Genomic DNA, 15,369 nt, shown 5'->3' on the forward strand with positions numbered 1-15,369 from the left:
AATAGAGACTCCTGGTTTAGTTTCATAAATGAAGTGCAGGAAACATATGTAAACAACAGTAAAATCTGCAAGATAACAACAAAGGATATAAGGAAGGCAAGAGAGGGGTCTGGCAGAACCAGAATAATCCTGCAGAACAAAAAGGAAAGATGCCTGGCAAAACCAAAAGTGTAAAAATTTGATAAACTATGTTGGAAACAGATGACATTTCTCCCTCTCCCCACCCACCCTCCTTTTCTTTCTGGAGAGGGCCCAGTGAGCATAAAACATCAGTGATGAGCAAGGAAAAACAGGGAAGAAAGAAGTCTCCATCTCAGTTCCAGCTTCCCACACTGAAAAGATCTCCAGTCTAGCCTCCTTGCCACAGGCTGGACAGCAGTGCTAATTGCAAGGCGTGAGCTTCATGGTACCATATACTCACAGTTAATATGGGGCAAGATTTTTAAGAAGTCATTGTTTTAATACATATAAACAACGATTGATAAAGAGTAAAAAATTAATACTATACTTGTCAATGTTTACGATTAGCATTTCTAGAAATATATTTTTGAGATTTGAAACTAGCCTGATTTATTAGTCTTAATAATTTTAATTCTGACCTTCTTAATATGAACCCAAATATTATTTATATGCACTTCTGCACCAGCAAATGCAAAGTAACTTACTTTCCCCTAAAGGAAATGTGAGAATTACAAGTTTGTATCCCAATAATATAAGTGGTATTATTTATAAAAATGCATAGCATTACCTACATCAGCAAATAACCTCATTCCTAAGAGCTGTGTAACTTCAAGTACACAAGTGGATTATGAAATGCCATTAAAAAATTTTGATAAGAGCTTAATGAGAGGAAGTATTTATAAATGAAAGACATACAAATTTTACATTACCTTGGGAGAGAGGAGAAAGATGATTTTGATAAGTCTTGTTTATCATCTTCCAATAATTCTGAAGCTAAAATACTTGATGTTGAAGAAAGTGCATCTGCAATGCTCTCTGCTTCATTGTCTGACTGCTTACGTGCAACTCCAACAGACACTTTCACTTTTTTTGCAGAAAGATCATCAGTAGGTGGTGCCATTCGGCCTAGAGAAAACGAATTGGAATGATTTTTTATTTTTAATTAAAGRAAAAAGTGGATTTTCTCTGAAGACATGGAAGATGCACTAAAAAAATACAGTACTGTTATTGCAGCTGGACAGGACAAAGAAATGAGGAAGCAAATATAGCAGGTATACCCATTTACAAGATTTTTGTCTGTAGTCTATTTTAATAGAAAGCATCTTTATGCCAATAGCCTACCATTTTAAAWTTGACTCTTTTCTTAAATAATAAAGTAAAATACTGCTTCCACATCACAGTCTGTAAACTGGAGACTAAACGTTTATTTACCTTCTTAAGGTATACTGATTTTTATGATTGATAAACACTACACAAATGTGATATATTTATTTTGATGTGCTTTTCAAAAATACCTATGCAGATTTTGCAGTTAAGATCAAAGAGATGATTTTTGTGTTGACTTGTGGTGTCTGGAGATGCAGACTCGTTTGCTTCTTTATCTTTTTCAGCTTCCTCTGGCTTCTCAGACAACTTTATCATATTGGGTTCCTAAGGAAAGTCAAAGATTTTTTTTTCTTTGTTAATACTCCTAGTATTACTATTCACATGGTTCTCCCCCCTCTAACATTTTCTTCCTGTCAGGCATAAAATTCTCCCTTCAACTCCACCTTTTCTTTTTCTGGAAGGATATCACAAAAACTAAAAATGAACTAAAATATTGAACAGATACTCCTAAATTTCTTTTAGGTAAGATTTAGAATATTTTCTACTGTTGCCAGAATTCAGACAGTGATGAACACAACATAAACCAAACAAAAAAAAATCCTAAAACCAGAAGTGAAATTTAATGATAAAATATAAATTAAATTCAAAACATACCAAAAAAATGTAATTAAGATACAGATCTTAAAAACAGAATTACAAACAAACCACTTTGCAACTACATTATTTATGAACTATATATGCTTTTTTTTCTTTTTCTTTTTTTTTTTTTTACCTGAACTTCCATAACTTCTTGCTCTTTTATTGGTGTTTCACTCTCAATTTCTATTTCTCCTTTGTGAGTAATTTTTGTGATAGGTCGTCTTTCAACTTCCCTCTGTTCTTTCTCAATCATTTCAATTGTCTGTAAAAACAGCAGATTATATACATTTACTTTGAGATAATAAAATAAAATTTGGAAACCTGCAAATAAAACAACAAAAAGACTGCACTTCAGAAAAGTGGAGAAGAAAAAAAAAWATTTGTATTTTGCAAGTGTCAAGCAATTTTATAAAGCAAATTCACAAATCGAGCAGGTCTAACTCAAAATGCAGTGAATACTTATCAGGCATGTATTTAAACAAAGTATAAAGCAGACCATCAACACTAAACTTAGACTGGCAATTCTTATCTTCTAGCAGCTGAAGACAATTTTTTTTAAAACTCTTCCCAAAATRTTATGGCTATAATAAGAAATAAATACATATATATTGACCTAATTTTCCAAGAGCTTGATTTTTGTGTACATATCCTAATGCTCTACCTCAATAAAAAGGTTTAAAGATATTCTTAAAACAATGAACATGCTCTCTAATTCTGATCAGCATTACTATATTGCTCCATCCAAAAAAATAATACATAACACAATATTACCACAATTGCTTCTTAAGAACACCTCTACCTCTTAAACTAGAAAGAGTCTGTATTGTCCTTTAAGTATGGTGTCATAAAGARACAAGTATTCTACCTACGATTGCATTTTCTGTCTGCCAAGCACCTACAGTAACTTTTGCACACAATGGGAAATTTTGAAGAAATCAAGTAGTAGACTCAAAGTCTTCCTTAAATGGCAAATGGAAAAATACATTCAAACGATAAACGTGTAGTTATTTAACTATTTGTTTTACATGCTATATTCCACTTCAGAGRAATACATAAAAACCACTAGAAACTGAAATATTTAGGAACCTTCAGTAATTTTATTATGCAATACATGCTATGTTTTGGCATCTTTCTGAAGGGCAGTGGAATTTTCTGTTTCAAATGACCTGTTTTTAGTATTTTATTGATGTATATAAAAATAAAATAAATTTAATAAGTTAATAACAAAAGATGGAATTGTGGTAACTTTTCATGCCTTTCTACACCTTCAAAACAGCTTTGAGGTAACACCTTAACTCAGCAATGGTGTTTGCATAGGAACTAGCAAAGTGGTCCATAAGTGAGACTCCTGGGCAATATATATAATGAAAAGGAAGAAAACGGGAATAAATCATGTGGCAATGCAAGTTAGTCTCTAAAATAACAACACATTGTACCAAATCATGGCCATTCTTTCTGTCACTGATACCAGATATTCTTTCATTCTGAGCAAACAGAATTCAAGACAACCACTTTCCATTTATTCAGAATCACAGTACCTATTCGCCTATTTCTAYTGGAAGTCATCTGATATAATCCACAATTTCTAGCGTCACAAACTATAACATGATCTAACACTACACAAATTTTTTGCCTTTTAGCTCTATGAAGTGGCATATAGATAAAAAAAAAACTGCCAAAACAAAACCAGATTTTGTAAGCTATAAAATTTGATGCTGTTTTTAAGCAGATGCAGTAACCATCACTGGATTAAGTGCTCAATAAACAGGATAATATCTAAGAAAAAGGCATCTTCCATAAAAAGAATACATCTCTTATAACCTTCCTTCTCCTTTTGAACTATGAACACCGCTATTCACCTCACCAAGCGGGGCACTTTTGCCTTTGCAAACAGGTTGGCCAGCCTAGTAAAGAGGGCTTTAAACTAGGTGTGTGTGGGGGTGTCATACAGACTGGGTAGACAACAAAATACAAGTTGGGTTGGGGGGCCTCCAACTGGTGCATGCAGCTGGGAATGTGCGTTTGGGACATGACTATGGGTGACCCCCGCACACCCTTCCTGGGAAACCTGCAGCCATGACCACCTCTTTGAAATGCCTGTACACCAATGCAYGCAGCATGGGGAGCAAACAGGAGGAGCTGGAGATCTGTGTGTGATCGCCGGGCCATGATCTCATTGCAGTCACAGAGACATGGTGGGATAGCTCTCATGACTGGAATGCTGCCATGGATGGCTATGTGCTTTTTACGAAAGACAGGCCACGAAGGCGAGGTGGTGGAGTTGCTCTTTATGTGAGACAACAACTGGAATGCATCAAGCTCTGCCTAGGGGTGGGGGAGGAGGCAGCTGAGAGCTTTTGGGTAAAGATCAAAGGGCAGGCTAGCATGGGGGACACTGCGGGTGTCTACTACAGGCCACCTGACCAGGAAGAGAARGYTGATGAGGCCTTCTACAGACAGCTGGAGGTAGCCTCATGATCACAGGCCCTGACTCTCATGGGGAACTTCAACCACCMTGACATCTGCTGGAGGGACTACACAGCAAGGCACAAACAGTCCAGGAGGCTCCTGCAATGCACTGATGACAACTTCTTGTCACAAATGGTGGAGGAGCCTACGAGGAAGGGTGTCCTGATGGACCTTGTCCTTACCAACAGAGAGGGACTGGTTAGAGATGTAAAGGCTAGGGGYAGCCTTGGCTGCAGTGACCACGAGATGATGGAGTTCAGGATCCTGCAGGAAAGAACTAAGGCAACAAGCAGGATTGCAACCCTGGACTTCAGGAGAGCGGACTTTGGGCTCTTCAGAGACCCAATTGGTGGAATCTCATGGGTTAAGGCCCTAGAAGGAAGGGGGAGGGAGGCAGGAGAGCTGGCTACTATTCAAACATCACTTCCTCCAACCTCAACAGCAGTGCATCCCTATGAGTGAGAAGTGCAGCAAGAGGGGCAGGAGACCTGCATGGGTGAGCAAGGAGCTCTTGGCCAARCTCAGACAGAAGAAAGTACACAGAATGTGGAAGAGGGGACAGGCTRCTKGGGARAATTATAGGAATGCAGTCAGAGTATGTAGAGATGCTGCGAGGAAGGCTAAGGCCYAGCTGGAATTGAGTCTGGCAAGGGATGTCAAGGACAACAGGAAGGGCTTCTTCAAATACATCAGCAGCAAGAGGAGGACTAGGGAAAATGTGGGCCTGCTGCTGAATGGGGCAGGGGCCCTCGTGACAAGGCATACAGAGAAGGCAGAATTACTGAATGCCTTCTTTGCTTCAGTCTTCACTGCTAGGGGCAGCCCTCAGGAATCCTTCGGCCTGGACGTGAGGGAGAAAGTCCAGAGAAGGGAAGTCTTTCCTTTGGTTGAGGAGGAAAGGATCAGAGACCTTCTGGGSAAGCCTGACGTTCACAAATCCATGGGCCCGGATGGGATGCACCCAYRGGGACTGAGGGCGCTGGTGGATGTTGTTGCCAGGCTGCTCTCCACCATCTTTGGAAGGTCCTGGAGAACTGGAGAGGTGCCTGAGGACTGGAAGAAAGCCAATGTCACTCCAGTCTTCAAGAAGGGCAAGAAGGAGGACCCAGGCAACTATCGGCTGGTCAGCCTCACCTCCATCCCTGCAAAGGTGATGGAACAGCTCATTCTGGATGTCATYTCCAGGCATATGGAGGAGAAGGTGATCAGGAATAGTCAGCATGGACTCACCAAGGGGAAATCCTGCTTCACCAATCCAATAGCCTTCTCAGATGGAATGACAGTCTGGGTAGATGAGGGGAGAGCAGTGGACRTTGTGTACCTTGACTTCAGCAAGGCTTTTGACACTGTCTCCCATAACATCCTCTGAGATAAGCTCAGGAAGTGTGGGTTAGACAAGTGGACAGTGAGGTGGATTGAGAACTGGCTGAAAGGCAGAGCTCAGAGGGTTGTCATCAGTGGCGTGTAGTCCAGTTGCAGGCCTGCAGCTAGTGGTGTCCCCCAGGGCTCCATACTTGGGGGTCYCATCCTGTTCAACTTATTCATCAGTGACCTGGATGAGGGGACAGAGTGCCTCCTCAGCAAGCTTGCTGACGATACCAAGCTGGGAGGAGTGGCTGACACACCAGAGGGCTGTGCTGCCATTCAGAGAGACCTGGAGAGGCTGCAGAGCTGGGTGGAGAGGAACCTCCTGAGGTTCAACAAGGGCAAGTGCAGAGTCCTGCACCTAGGGAAAAATAACCCTAGGCACCAGGACAAGCTGGGGRCTGACCTTCTGGAGAGCAGCTCCACAGAGAAGGACCTGGGAGTGCTGGTGGACAACAAGTTGACCACGAGCCAGCAATGTGCCCTTTTGGCCAAGAAGGCCAATGGTCTCCTGGGGTGCATTAGGAAGAGTGTTGCCAGCAGGTCGAGGGAGGTGATCCTGCCCCTCTACTCAGCCCTGGGGACGCCTCATCTTGAGTCCTGTGTCCAGTTCTGGGCTCCTCACTACAACAGAGACATGGAGCTACYGGAGAGAGTCCAGCGTAGGGCTACAAATATGATCAGAGGGCTGGAGCACCTGCCTGATGAGGAATGGCTGCGAGAGCTGGGCCTCTTCAGCCTGGGGAAGAGAAGACTGAGGGGGGATCTTCTCAATGTGTGGAAGTATCTAAAGGGAAGGTGTCAGGGGGACAGGGACAAACTCTTTTCAGTTGCCCCGTGTGACAGGACAAGAGGAAATGGGCAGAAATTGAAGCACAGGAAGTTCCGCCTGACTGTGAGGGGGAATTTCTTCCCTGTGAGAGTGACGGAGCCCTGGCCCAGGTTGCCCAGGGAGGTTGTGGAGTCTCCTTCTCTGGAGATCTTCAAGGCTGGCCTGGATGCAACCCTGTCTAACATGCTCTAGGTGACCCTGCTGAGCGGGGACATTGGACTAGATGATCTCCGGAGGTCCCTTCCAACCTTACTGATTCTAYGATTCTATGACAACATGACTTTCTGCTTTGAGAAAAGTTACGCTTATGAAACTAACCTAATAAATTTCATATAGTATGCATATTTTTTTTTTCTTTTAGATAGTCTTTCAGACTGGTAGGTCAAATTTTCAGCCTTAGATTTACTTCTTGGTTGGTTAAATGCCATACTCTGATAGTACATAAGTTATAAACAACAGAAACTTCAGTTAGGCCTGGTCTGTAAGAAGACAGCTCTCTCCCTTACCAAGAGATTGGTATCTATAATGCTCCTTTTGGAGCCTTAAAATCTTGTTGGAAGTAATGTGAGACAAAGATGTCTTCACTCTCGAGACAAAAGAGCGAGCAACAACAAAGCTGTATGACAAGAGAAAATACATGGATTTCTTTCTTGCAAGAATTTACCACATCTCAATAAACGTACCAACAATCTCCCTTTGTTTCTTGAATACTAAATAAAATACAGGAGTCATCCTGACTAAYGTTGCTTTGTGCAACATGCATTCTGGCCTTTCTAAAGGCACACAGCCCAAAAACAAAGAGTTAAATATACTTAGATGGCCAACGAAATAGAAGTTGACAAGTCTCACATGTCTGTTTTCTCTTTGTCTCCAAGCAGCCAGTTCTTTGGAAGCCAGTTCCTCTGGGCTCATTCTTATTAGATGGTCTGGAGTAACCTCTCCTTTAAGCACTTTCTTAAATAATATCTAGAAGAAAGAAGAAAAGTTAACTACTGCTATCAAAACAAAACTTCTAATAATAGTCAAGTAGGAAAGACAGCAGAGAAAGAATGTACAATACACTCTTCTCCTGATGTTGGTATCTACAGCTATATAAATTAGATGTTGCTCATAATTATTTCACACTCCAGGAAACACTGCTAGATTCTTCTTTAAAAGGAAAAAAAAATCCAGAGCCCCTTGCTTATTCTATATAGTAGAGTGTATATGAAGACAAGATTTGTTAATGCTTAATGATCAGATGTAAATTAACTGTTATTCCAAAAGAGAAAGTGAGTTTATCTCTACCACAGTAAAAACGATTAGAACAACTGATAAAAAGACAAAAGTTGGAGGATGATGAACCAACTCTGATGCTGAAAAGAAGGCTCCTGAAAAGCATAAACGTGATGCAGTTAGTGACAATTTTTCTTTTTAACAGAGCAAGGACCAAATTTGAGAAATCTCCATACGAAAAGTACAATGAAAAGCTTCTGGATTAAAAAAAWAAATAAATAAATAATAATCACAGGAAGTACTCTTACAGAAAAAATAAAAACCAATAGGAAAGACAAACATTTAAAACAAGCAAGCTATATCCACTTCACTTTGAAAACCTATTATAAAGCAGAGCGTGGCAAAGAGTTGAAGAATAAATGACAAGTAAAGAAGGAGAAATGAACAGAGAGAATATTGAGTGCATGAGAATAAAAACACTTAAGTCAAAGAGATGAGAAAACATTTAGAAAAAAATAAGAAAACAAAATGTGAAAGGATTACTAACATATCTATGCAGACGACTTCCTTTAATCTACTGCAAATGAAAGATTTTTGTAAAATATTATATACAAGTAATACATACATTATTTTTGGGATCTTTTAGATTGAACATTAAACTTCTGTATTTGTTCTTATACTTTGAGTCAGTGTCCCGAAAAAAAGAAAACAGTTCTTTTTCTATCTTTGTGGCAACTTTTGCTGCTCTCTCCTCAGGTATCTTTAAATTGGAGTCTGTCAATCTGTGAGAGAACACAAGGGAAAGTGGAAAAATTAACAACTACTTTCAAAAACCTATTTTTCCAACCCTCAATCTTTCTTAAAGAAGAAAAACATAAATTAATATTTTATACACACACACCTTTTCATGAGAATTTCTTTAAGAGATTGTTTGACGCTTTGTCTTATCTGATCAGCAGAAGGTTTTGAAGCTGACACAGCTGGCAGATGTGTTGTACTACTTGATCCTCCTTTCTCAATTTTCTTTTTCTTAGTTTCTTGTTTCTCATGAACACCTATCAAAACACAGAGTTTAAAGTCTTAAACTACTTAGCCACTGATGTAAACACTTATTGTTATGGGATATCTTGAAGTTTTAAACTGCTAAGAGTTTAACTTCAAGAAGAAGGAACGGACTCACGGTGTTGTTTGTTTGGTTTTGTTTTTTGTATTATGTAGATTAATACAGGGGGGCAAAAAAACCCACTTTCCTTAGCAGAAAGGAATAGGACTTTTGTAACTCTTTGGCTTAATGTATTTCCTTCTACACCAAGCCAAGAAAACAAAATGACCAATGCTTATTAGCTTGATCTGAATTTCTGTGAAAGCATAGATTATTTTTTCAGTTAAGTAAATTGAGAAATAATATACTGAAAAGCACTTACTACAATAAGCACGTTAAACTTTGAAGTAGAGTTCTTCATTAAAATTAGGATTTTTGAACCCGCTAGCCATGAAAATTATTTAAATTCTAATAATTTTAGCTACTCATCTCAGACAACTCTCTTTCACAAAACCACTGTAAGGTTTGTCTCACAAATAATTGCAACTTTTAATCCAATTACAATTATTAAAAAATTAATTCAGCTCCTATCTTTCAGCACTTAAATGTACCACTTATTTAGAGCAGTAGCTTTCCATTTAAGAAATCAAAGGAAAAGAAACAATATTAACCTTCATTTTCTACTCTGAAAAATGAAAAAAAAGAACCCTGATAAAGATCTAATGTGTGTGTTTGATGGCAAAAAGAAACACTTCTTTACTATTACTTTTGCCTATTGAGTGCAACTTAAAATGCATTAATACTAGACACATACTGACTACATTTTCAAATAGCTAACACAAAAATTTTCTTTTCCCCTGGGCAAACTATGCAGYTGGATCATGAATGCCTGTTAATGTGACTATCTTCCCACCCTTCACTAAATAGGTGGTGCAGAGGTGATACTGTCATTTGCCATTCTTCTCCTCTGTGACATGAAAATACATACTAACATATGAAAATGCTAGATTTGTTCAATAACGCAGCCCTAATAATACTTTTGTTTGGTCAACATATCAATATATTTTTTTGCTTATCTCCTTTCAGAAGCAGATGAAGAACTGCAATGAAGCCTTTTCAAAAATGCAGCCTGAGGGAGTAGGGGAAATAGAAAGCCTCCACGTGCCAGCTAACTTTGGCAAAGTTTCAGCCAATGGAAAACAGAATCTCATAACAGGGAAATGATGGGCAATGCTAGCAATAAACATCACTGCTATAAACATCATTCAAAGTAATCAAAGATTAAGATAAATGTTCYGCTTAACAATTTTATGCTGATTGTCCCAAACAAGGCTGCGAAGCCCTTTAAAAATAATCTTTAATAGCTGTTGCAAACTCTTCATTGTAAAATCCATTTAATATATTTTAGAACAGTTCAATGATTTCACAGATGTCAAAAACTTATTTTACTCCATGCAATTTGCAGTTAGAAAAGATGTCAAGTATTTTGTGACTCTTGAGAATTTCAAAGATGAATAAAAAGATTTGAACTCTGAAGAATACTATTCAGTATAACAGGTTTACTTTTAGATTTATAATTAACTCTACAGATCTCTCTTAGGAGCAGARTTTATTTAGACAAGAAATCAGAGCTTAAGTTTAGGATTTAAATATGTAGTTCTCTGACACAAAAAAGCACTAGCTGTGCTTCTGAGATTTCTGTTAAATGATGAAAATGTCACATTATTGTGATCTCATAAAATACATAATCTTTCTTGGAAGGGGGAATAGGGAAGAGGAGGAGGAGGACAGGAGAGGGAGGTTTCAGAGAAAAATGTCCCTTCAGCCTTTCAAATAAAATTAAGAATGAAAATTTGATGGTTCAGTGTGGAATATAGTGCTACCTTTTGAAACGAATTCTGAGATAATTAACCAATTTGGCCCCCAAAAAATCAGCAAGTCTAATATTATTTATATAGCAATTAAAACACTTACATACATTGAATATTTTATGGCATTTATAGAAGAGTATCTTGTTTCCACAGTATGAAATAAAGCTTAATAAAGAGATATCTTTGTGAACCTCTTCTCCCATTATTGATTAGGTATCTTATCCGATTCAAATAGGAAACATCTACACAGGAAATGTTTCCCGGATAAATAAAAGATATGAAAAATAAAGATCCTGAACATCATGGGGGCAAACAGTTCTCCAGATCACCATTACTTGCACTATGAAATGTAGTTTAGAAATTGATATTATAAAGAAAGTCCTCATGCTTCATTGTACATGCACGTGAATTACCATGTGCAGCACTTCTTCAAACCTCACTTACCTGATTTTGAGTGTTTTTCAACCACATTAGGGGACTCTTTTTTTTCATTTTTATCTTCAGAGGACCTCCGAGGAGGTATAGCAGCCTGTGATGCTTTCCGAGTAGCAACATGTTGCCCTTTTTTAGTATCAGAGTCTCTGCATTCTGACAAGTTCTTCCCCTCACCAGATTCCTGAAATAAACGTTGCACATTAGCATGCTACTGAACACTGCAATGAACTGCTATGTAATCACCATGCATTCTTCCCAAATTATTATTTTTATTTATATCTATCTTTCTACATATAGTTAATACTGTAGAAATCCCTGGATGCATGCAACATTAATTAATACTTTTTAGAATGTTACTAAACCATCCGTCAAATTACTGCCAAATATTGTTTAACAACCTATTCAAAAAACTGGCCCAACACAACACAGGCAGTTTTCAGTTAAGCTCTACGTTGAAAACAACTGTATGCTTTCAGGTATTTAAAAAGCTCAGGAATATCAATGAACATCCCATATCCAGTTTTAGTCAYGTATGTAGAGGAAGCCACATGTGACCAGAAAAAACAATCTTCGGTCAAAATTATACAGAATGGTTTATATATCAGAGTTATGATAATATTATTCAGAAGGATAAGGTAAAAAGAATCACTGATGATTAAATCATGATGCATATGTTACTATATACTAAAATACTCTGCTGAAGTATAACAAAAACAAGTCATCTCACTGCTTTTGCTTTATTTAGTAGAATAAGACAAAAAAGTAGAAAGATGGCAATTAAAAAGAAAATATTTTCTTCTACATAAAATCTAAGGTTAAATCAATGGTCAAAGATCTGTGCTCTATATAATATAGCTTATTGAAAGATGCCCAATAGAAGTACTGCACTTTATTTCCAAAATTCTACGTAAGTCCTTCGAGATAGCACTTATGTAAAAAAAAATAATAATAATAATAATAAAAAAGTCAATCTACTACTAAGCCTCATACACGCTAGTAGCTATAATAGTGACCATTCACTGCTAACATCTGATATCAGAAACTTCAAACAGGAACTAAGATTTAAATTTAATTAACAGGATTTGCAAATTAACGTGCAAGTCTCATCTATTAAATTTTTCATGTGTTCTTTCCCTGGCAAGAAGGGTTATGAGTTGTTTCTGAACATGGTGTTTTGCTTGAGTTACTTTTATTTTAAATAGATATACATACGTATCATTCACACAATTGTCAAATGTAAAAGACAAGAGTTTAACAACAATATTCATCTCAAAATAGTCRAATCAGTTTAAAAAATAAATTTACTCTGAAGATAATGCACAAGTTTTAGACTGGATTCACATCTTATTCTAAATAACAAAAATGAGGGAAAATGTTTGAAATACTATTAAGCATTGGTATTTTAAATGACAAAAGGTGGGGAGGAAACCCAAACCCCCAATAATTAGAAGAACTTCAAACACTAAATAAGTCTTACCCGTCTAAAAATTTTGACTTTGTGCTTCACTGTGTCCTCTGCTTGCTTTGTTTTCTCAGTGACACTTGGATTAAAAGTAGATGTTTGCTTTGACACCCCAGGTTTTTCACATTCCATTGTTCTTTCTTCTCTATGGATTTCAAGTTTCACTTGAGTATCCAGTATATTTTGATCAAAAGACTCYGTTTTTTTGTCTTCCTCAGCACAGCATTTCACACACACATATTCTTTATCCTCTTCACCCATCTGCTGCGCTTGTGACAGACTCAGTCCTACACAATCCCCATGAAACCAATCATCACATCTACCACAGCCTACCATAAACCTGAAAACAAAATAAGATATAAATCAGTGTAGAGACTACAAAAGAACACACATCAACTTAAAAAGAAAACAGCATACTTATTTTTGTTTGTCCATCACAGCAATTCATTCTTACCTGATAAATGATTTTCTTTGTAGCTTTACATCCAGCTCCAGCCTTACGACATGGTATGATCTCCCCAAGAAATAGGTTTTGGGCCACAATAGTCCAAGAGAGTATCATAACCTCACTGAGAATTTATAATGTCTCCCATCTCCTACCAACAGGATTTTTTTTTCCAGAGTACAATTCAAAAAATTGAGATGTAAAAAAAGAAAGCTCTCAAAACTGGCAAATACAAGATTCAAAAAGAAATTTTCTTGCAAGAGCATATTACCCTTATTTTCCTTCAAACATGATCGTCATCCTTATAGCAGAAATGTATTGACAACTGACACAATGTAATCTTCTACAGAAGTAAGAGATGCTTAAGCATTTTGAGAAATATTACCACAATAGGAACCTAAAGCTATTATAAACGAGTAGGAATTTCGCATCATACTCCTTAGACCATTGAATTATTTACAAAAAGTTGCATTTTATTCTATTTCCTGCTGAATTTGTGGCCATGAGTTCTGCTTCAGTTACAGTTCATATGGTTAGCTAGTACTGATACTGTATTATATTTTTATATATGTACATACACACACACACAAAAAAAAAAAGGAAAACTAAGATACATGCCACTTTAGCATCTCTCAGCTCTGACTTTGGTATTTGATGCTTGAGAGTTATCTAAGGAACATTTCAAACACTGAAATGAATATTGATTAGAGCATATTTTCCCATCTCGCAGTCACTTCGAGACTGCTGTTGTTGAAAGGATGTTRAAAGCAAAATTTTTTACATATAGTATTTTCAGTATTGCAAATATCACTGAGTCTAAAGTAAAACTGTAACTTCTAACTATTTTGCTGAAGTATTTTGGTAATAGGTAGGTAGCTGATAGTGTGATTAGGTACTAATATTACCTATCACATACAATTTCGCAGTGAAACTATTTTGGAAAAAGGGGGAATTTCAAAATTAGACAGGTTAAACACCTTAGTAAATCTATTTCTAGAGAYTGCTAATTGGTAGTAATTATCTTTACAACCCTTTCTTCCAATAATGAACGTGGCRCAACTACTCAAGATCTGCTTTCCAATGAAGCAGAAAGAGCTCCTGCATTAYCCACTTATCTTTCCCTTTTTTCATATTATATAAACATATATTTTTTTGATCTGGCTGAGGAAAATCCAGAAAGACAGCAGAAGTATTATGAAAAGCGTGATTTGTTTGTTAATACTGAAAAGTAATTTACTGAATTCTTGATTGTTAAATTCCATAGAAAATAGAGCTAATTTAAAAGCAATTCAATTAAATGCTTGGTCATTGAACCACAAACCCTGTTCTTGATGCAATATCCTATAAATCCCTTCTGTAAGATTCTAAGGAAAGATTCCTAAGTTATGCATGTATGTTCCTATTAAGTTTAGGATCTGCTAACTATCTGCTGACTTACCTACTTGCAAGACCTTAAAAATGTTAAAAATGTGCTTAAAGAAACTCTCATTCTCCTTCACTGCAGAACTGAAGATGTAAACACTCAAGATTGTTTTGAGGCCATTAATGTAGTCAAGAAACTACAGGTATCTCAAAACATCAAAAATCCTACCATCTAACCATAAAACTTTGAAATCTTATGTTTCAGCCTTGCTTACCCCATATAAATCAAGACTAAATTCTATCAAAGTAGACAGACTCTATTGATACAAAATGAGTCTGAGAAACATTAAAGCTCCAGAGGTTTCAGAAAAAGATCATATCCAGCTTCCCTAGCTTATATTGCTACGTTGCTGTTCACTAGATTTGAAGAAACCATTTTAAATCTATTTTTTTCTCATTTTTATTTTAACTGACCTACAAGTACCTTATTATTATTGTTCCTCACTAACAAGTAATATGGATCTATCTGTATTTTTAACTATAAAAGGCACAGGTTTCTTCAAGCTTCATCAACACCTGCATCTTTGCAGATCTATGTTCCAGCAAAATGAAGAGATACAGGAAGCTGGTCACATTAGGGGATGATTCCTTCTGATGGTCTTACCACAATACTATAGTATTTATTAACACAACAGGAAGTGATGGGAATTTAACACAAAGATGACTGCTCCTGAGAATCTATAGCCAAACGTTACACTGCGGAAAATACAGCAAGAGTGCCTATTTCACARTTACGATGGTCCACAAGAGGATGCTACACGTAAGACAAGTTCTGCACCACTGCAAGAAAATACTAGTAAAGCATTGGAGATATGAAAAAAAAAAAAAAAAAATCTGCACCACTGCAAGAAAATACTAGTAAAGCATTGGAGATATGAAAAAAAA

At 37.0% G+C, this 15,369-nt stretch overlaps 1 protein-coding gene across 5 annotated transcripts in view; it reads right to left on the reverse strand.

The window, feature by feature from the left end:
* PHF3 (PHD finger protein 3) overlaps positions 1-15,369 on the reverse strand; it is a 50,912-nt gene that overhangs the window by 14,075 nt on the left and 21,468 nt on the right. For all 5 annotated transcript variants that reach the window (XM_085324888.1, XM_085324890.1, XM_085324891.1 and 2 more), the window contains 8 exons: positions 12,633-12,957; positions 11,165-11,336; positions 8,709-8,862; positions 8,433-8,589; positions 7,442-7,558; positions 2,060-2,188; positions 1,476-1,611; positions 891-1,086 (listed from right to left, as the gene is read on the reverse strand). In XM_085324888.1, coding sequence (XP_085181014.1) covers positions 891-1,086; positions 1,476-1,611; positions 2,060-2,188; positions 7,442-7,558; positions 8,433-8,589; positions 8,709-8,862; positions 11,165-11,336; positions 12,633-12,957 — 1,386 coding nt within the window. The remainder of the gene's footprint in view (positions 1-890; positions 1,087-1,475; positions 1,612-2,059; positions 2,189-7,441; positions 7,559-8,432; positions 8,590-8,708; positions 8,863-11,164; positions 11,337-12,632; positions 12,958-15,369) is intronic.

Source organism: Rhea americana, unplaced genomic scaffold (assembly GCF_003343005.1).
Source record: "Rhea americana isolate MKP2758 unplaced genomic scaffold, rheAme1 scaffold_94, whole genome shotgun sequence".
Lineage (NCBI taxonomy): Eukaryota > Metazoa > Chordata > Aves > Rheiformes > Rheidae > Rhea > Rhea americana.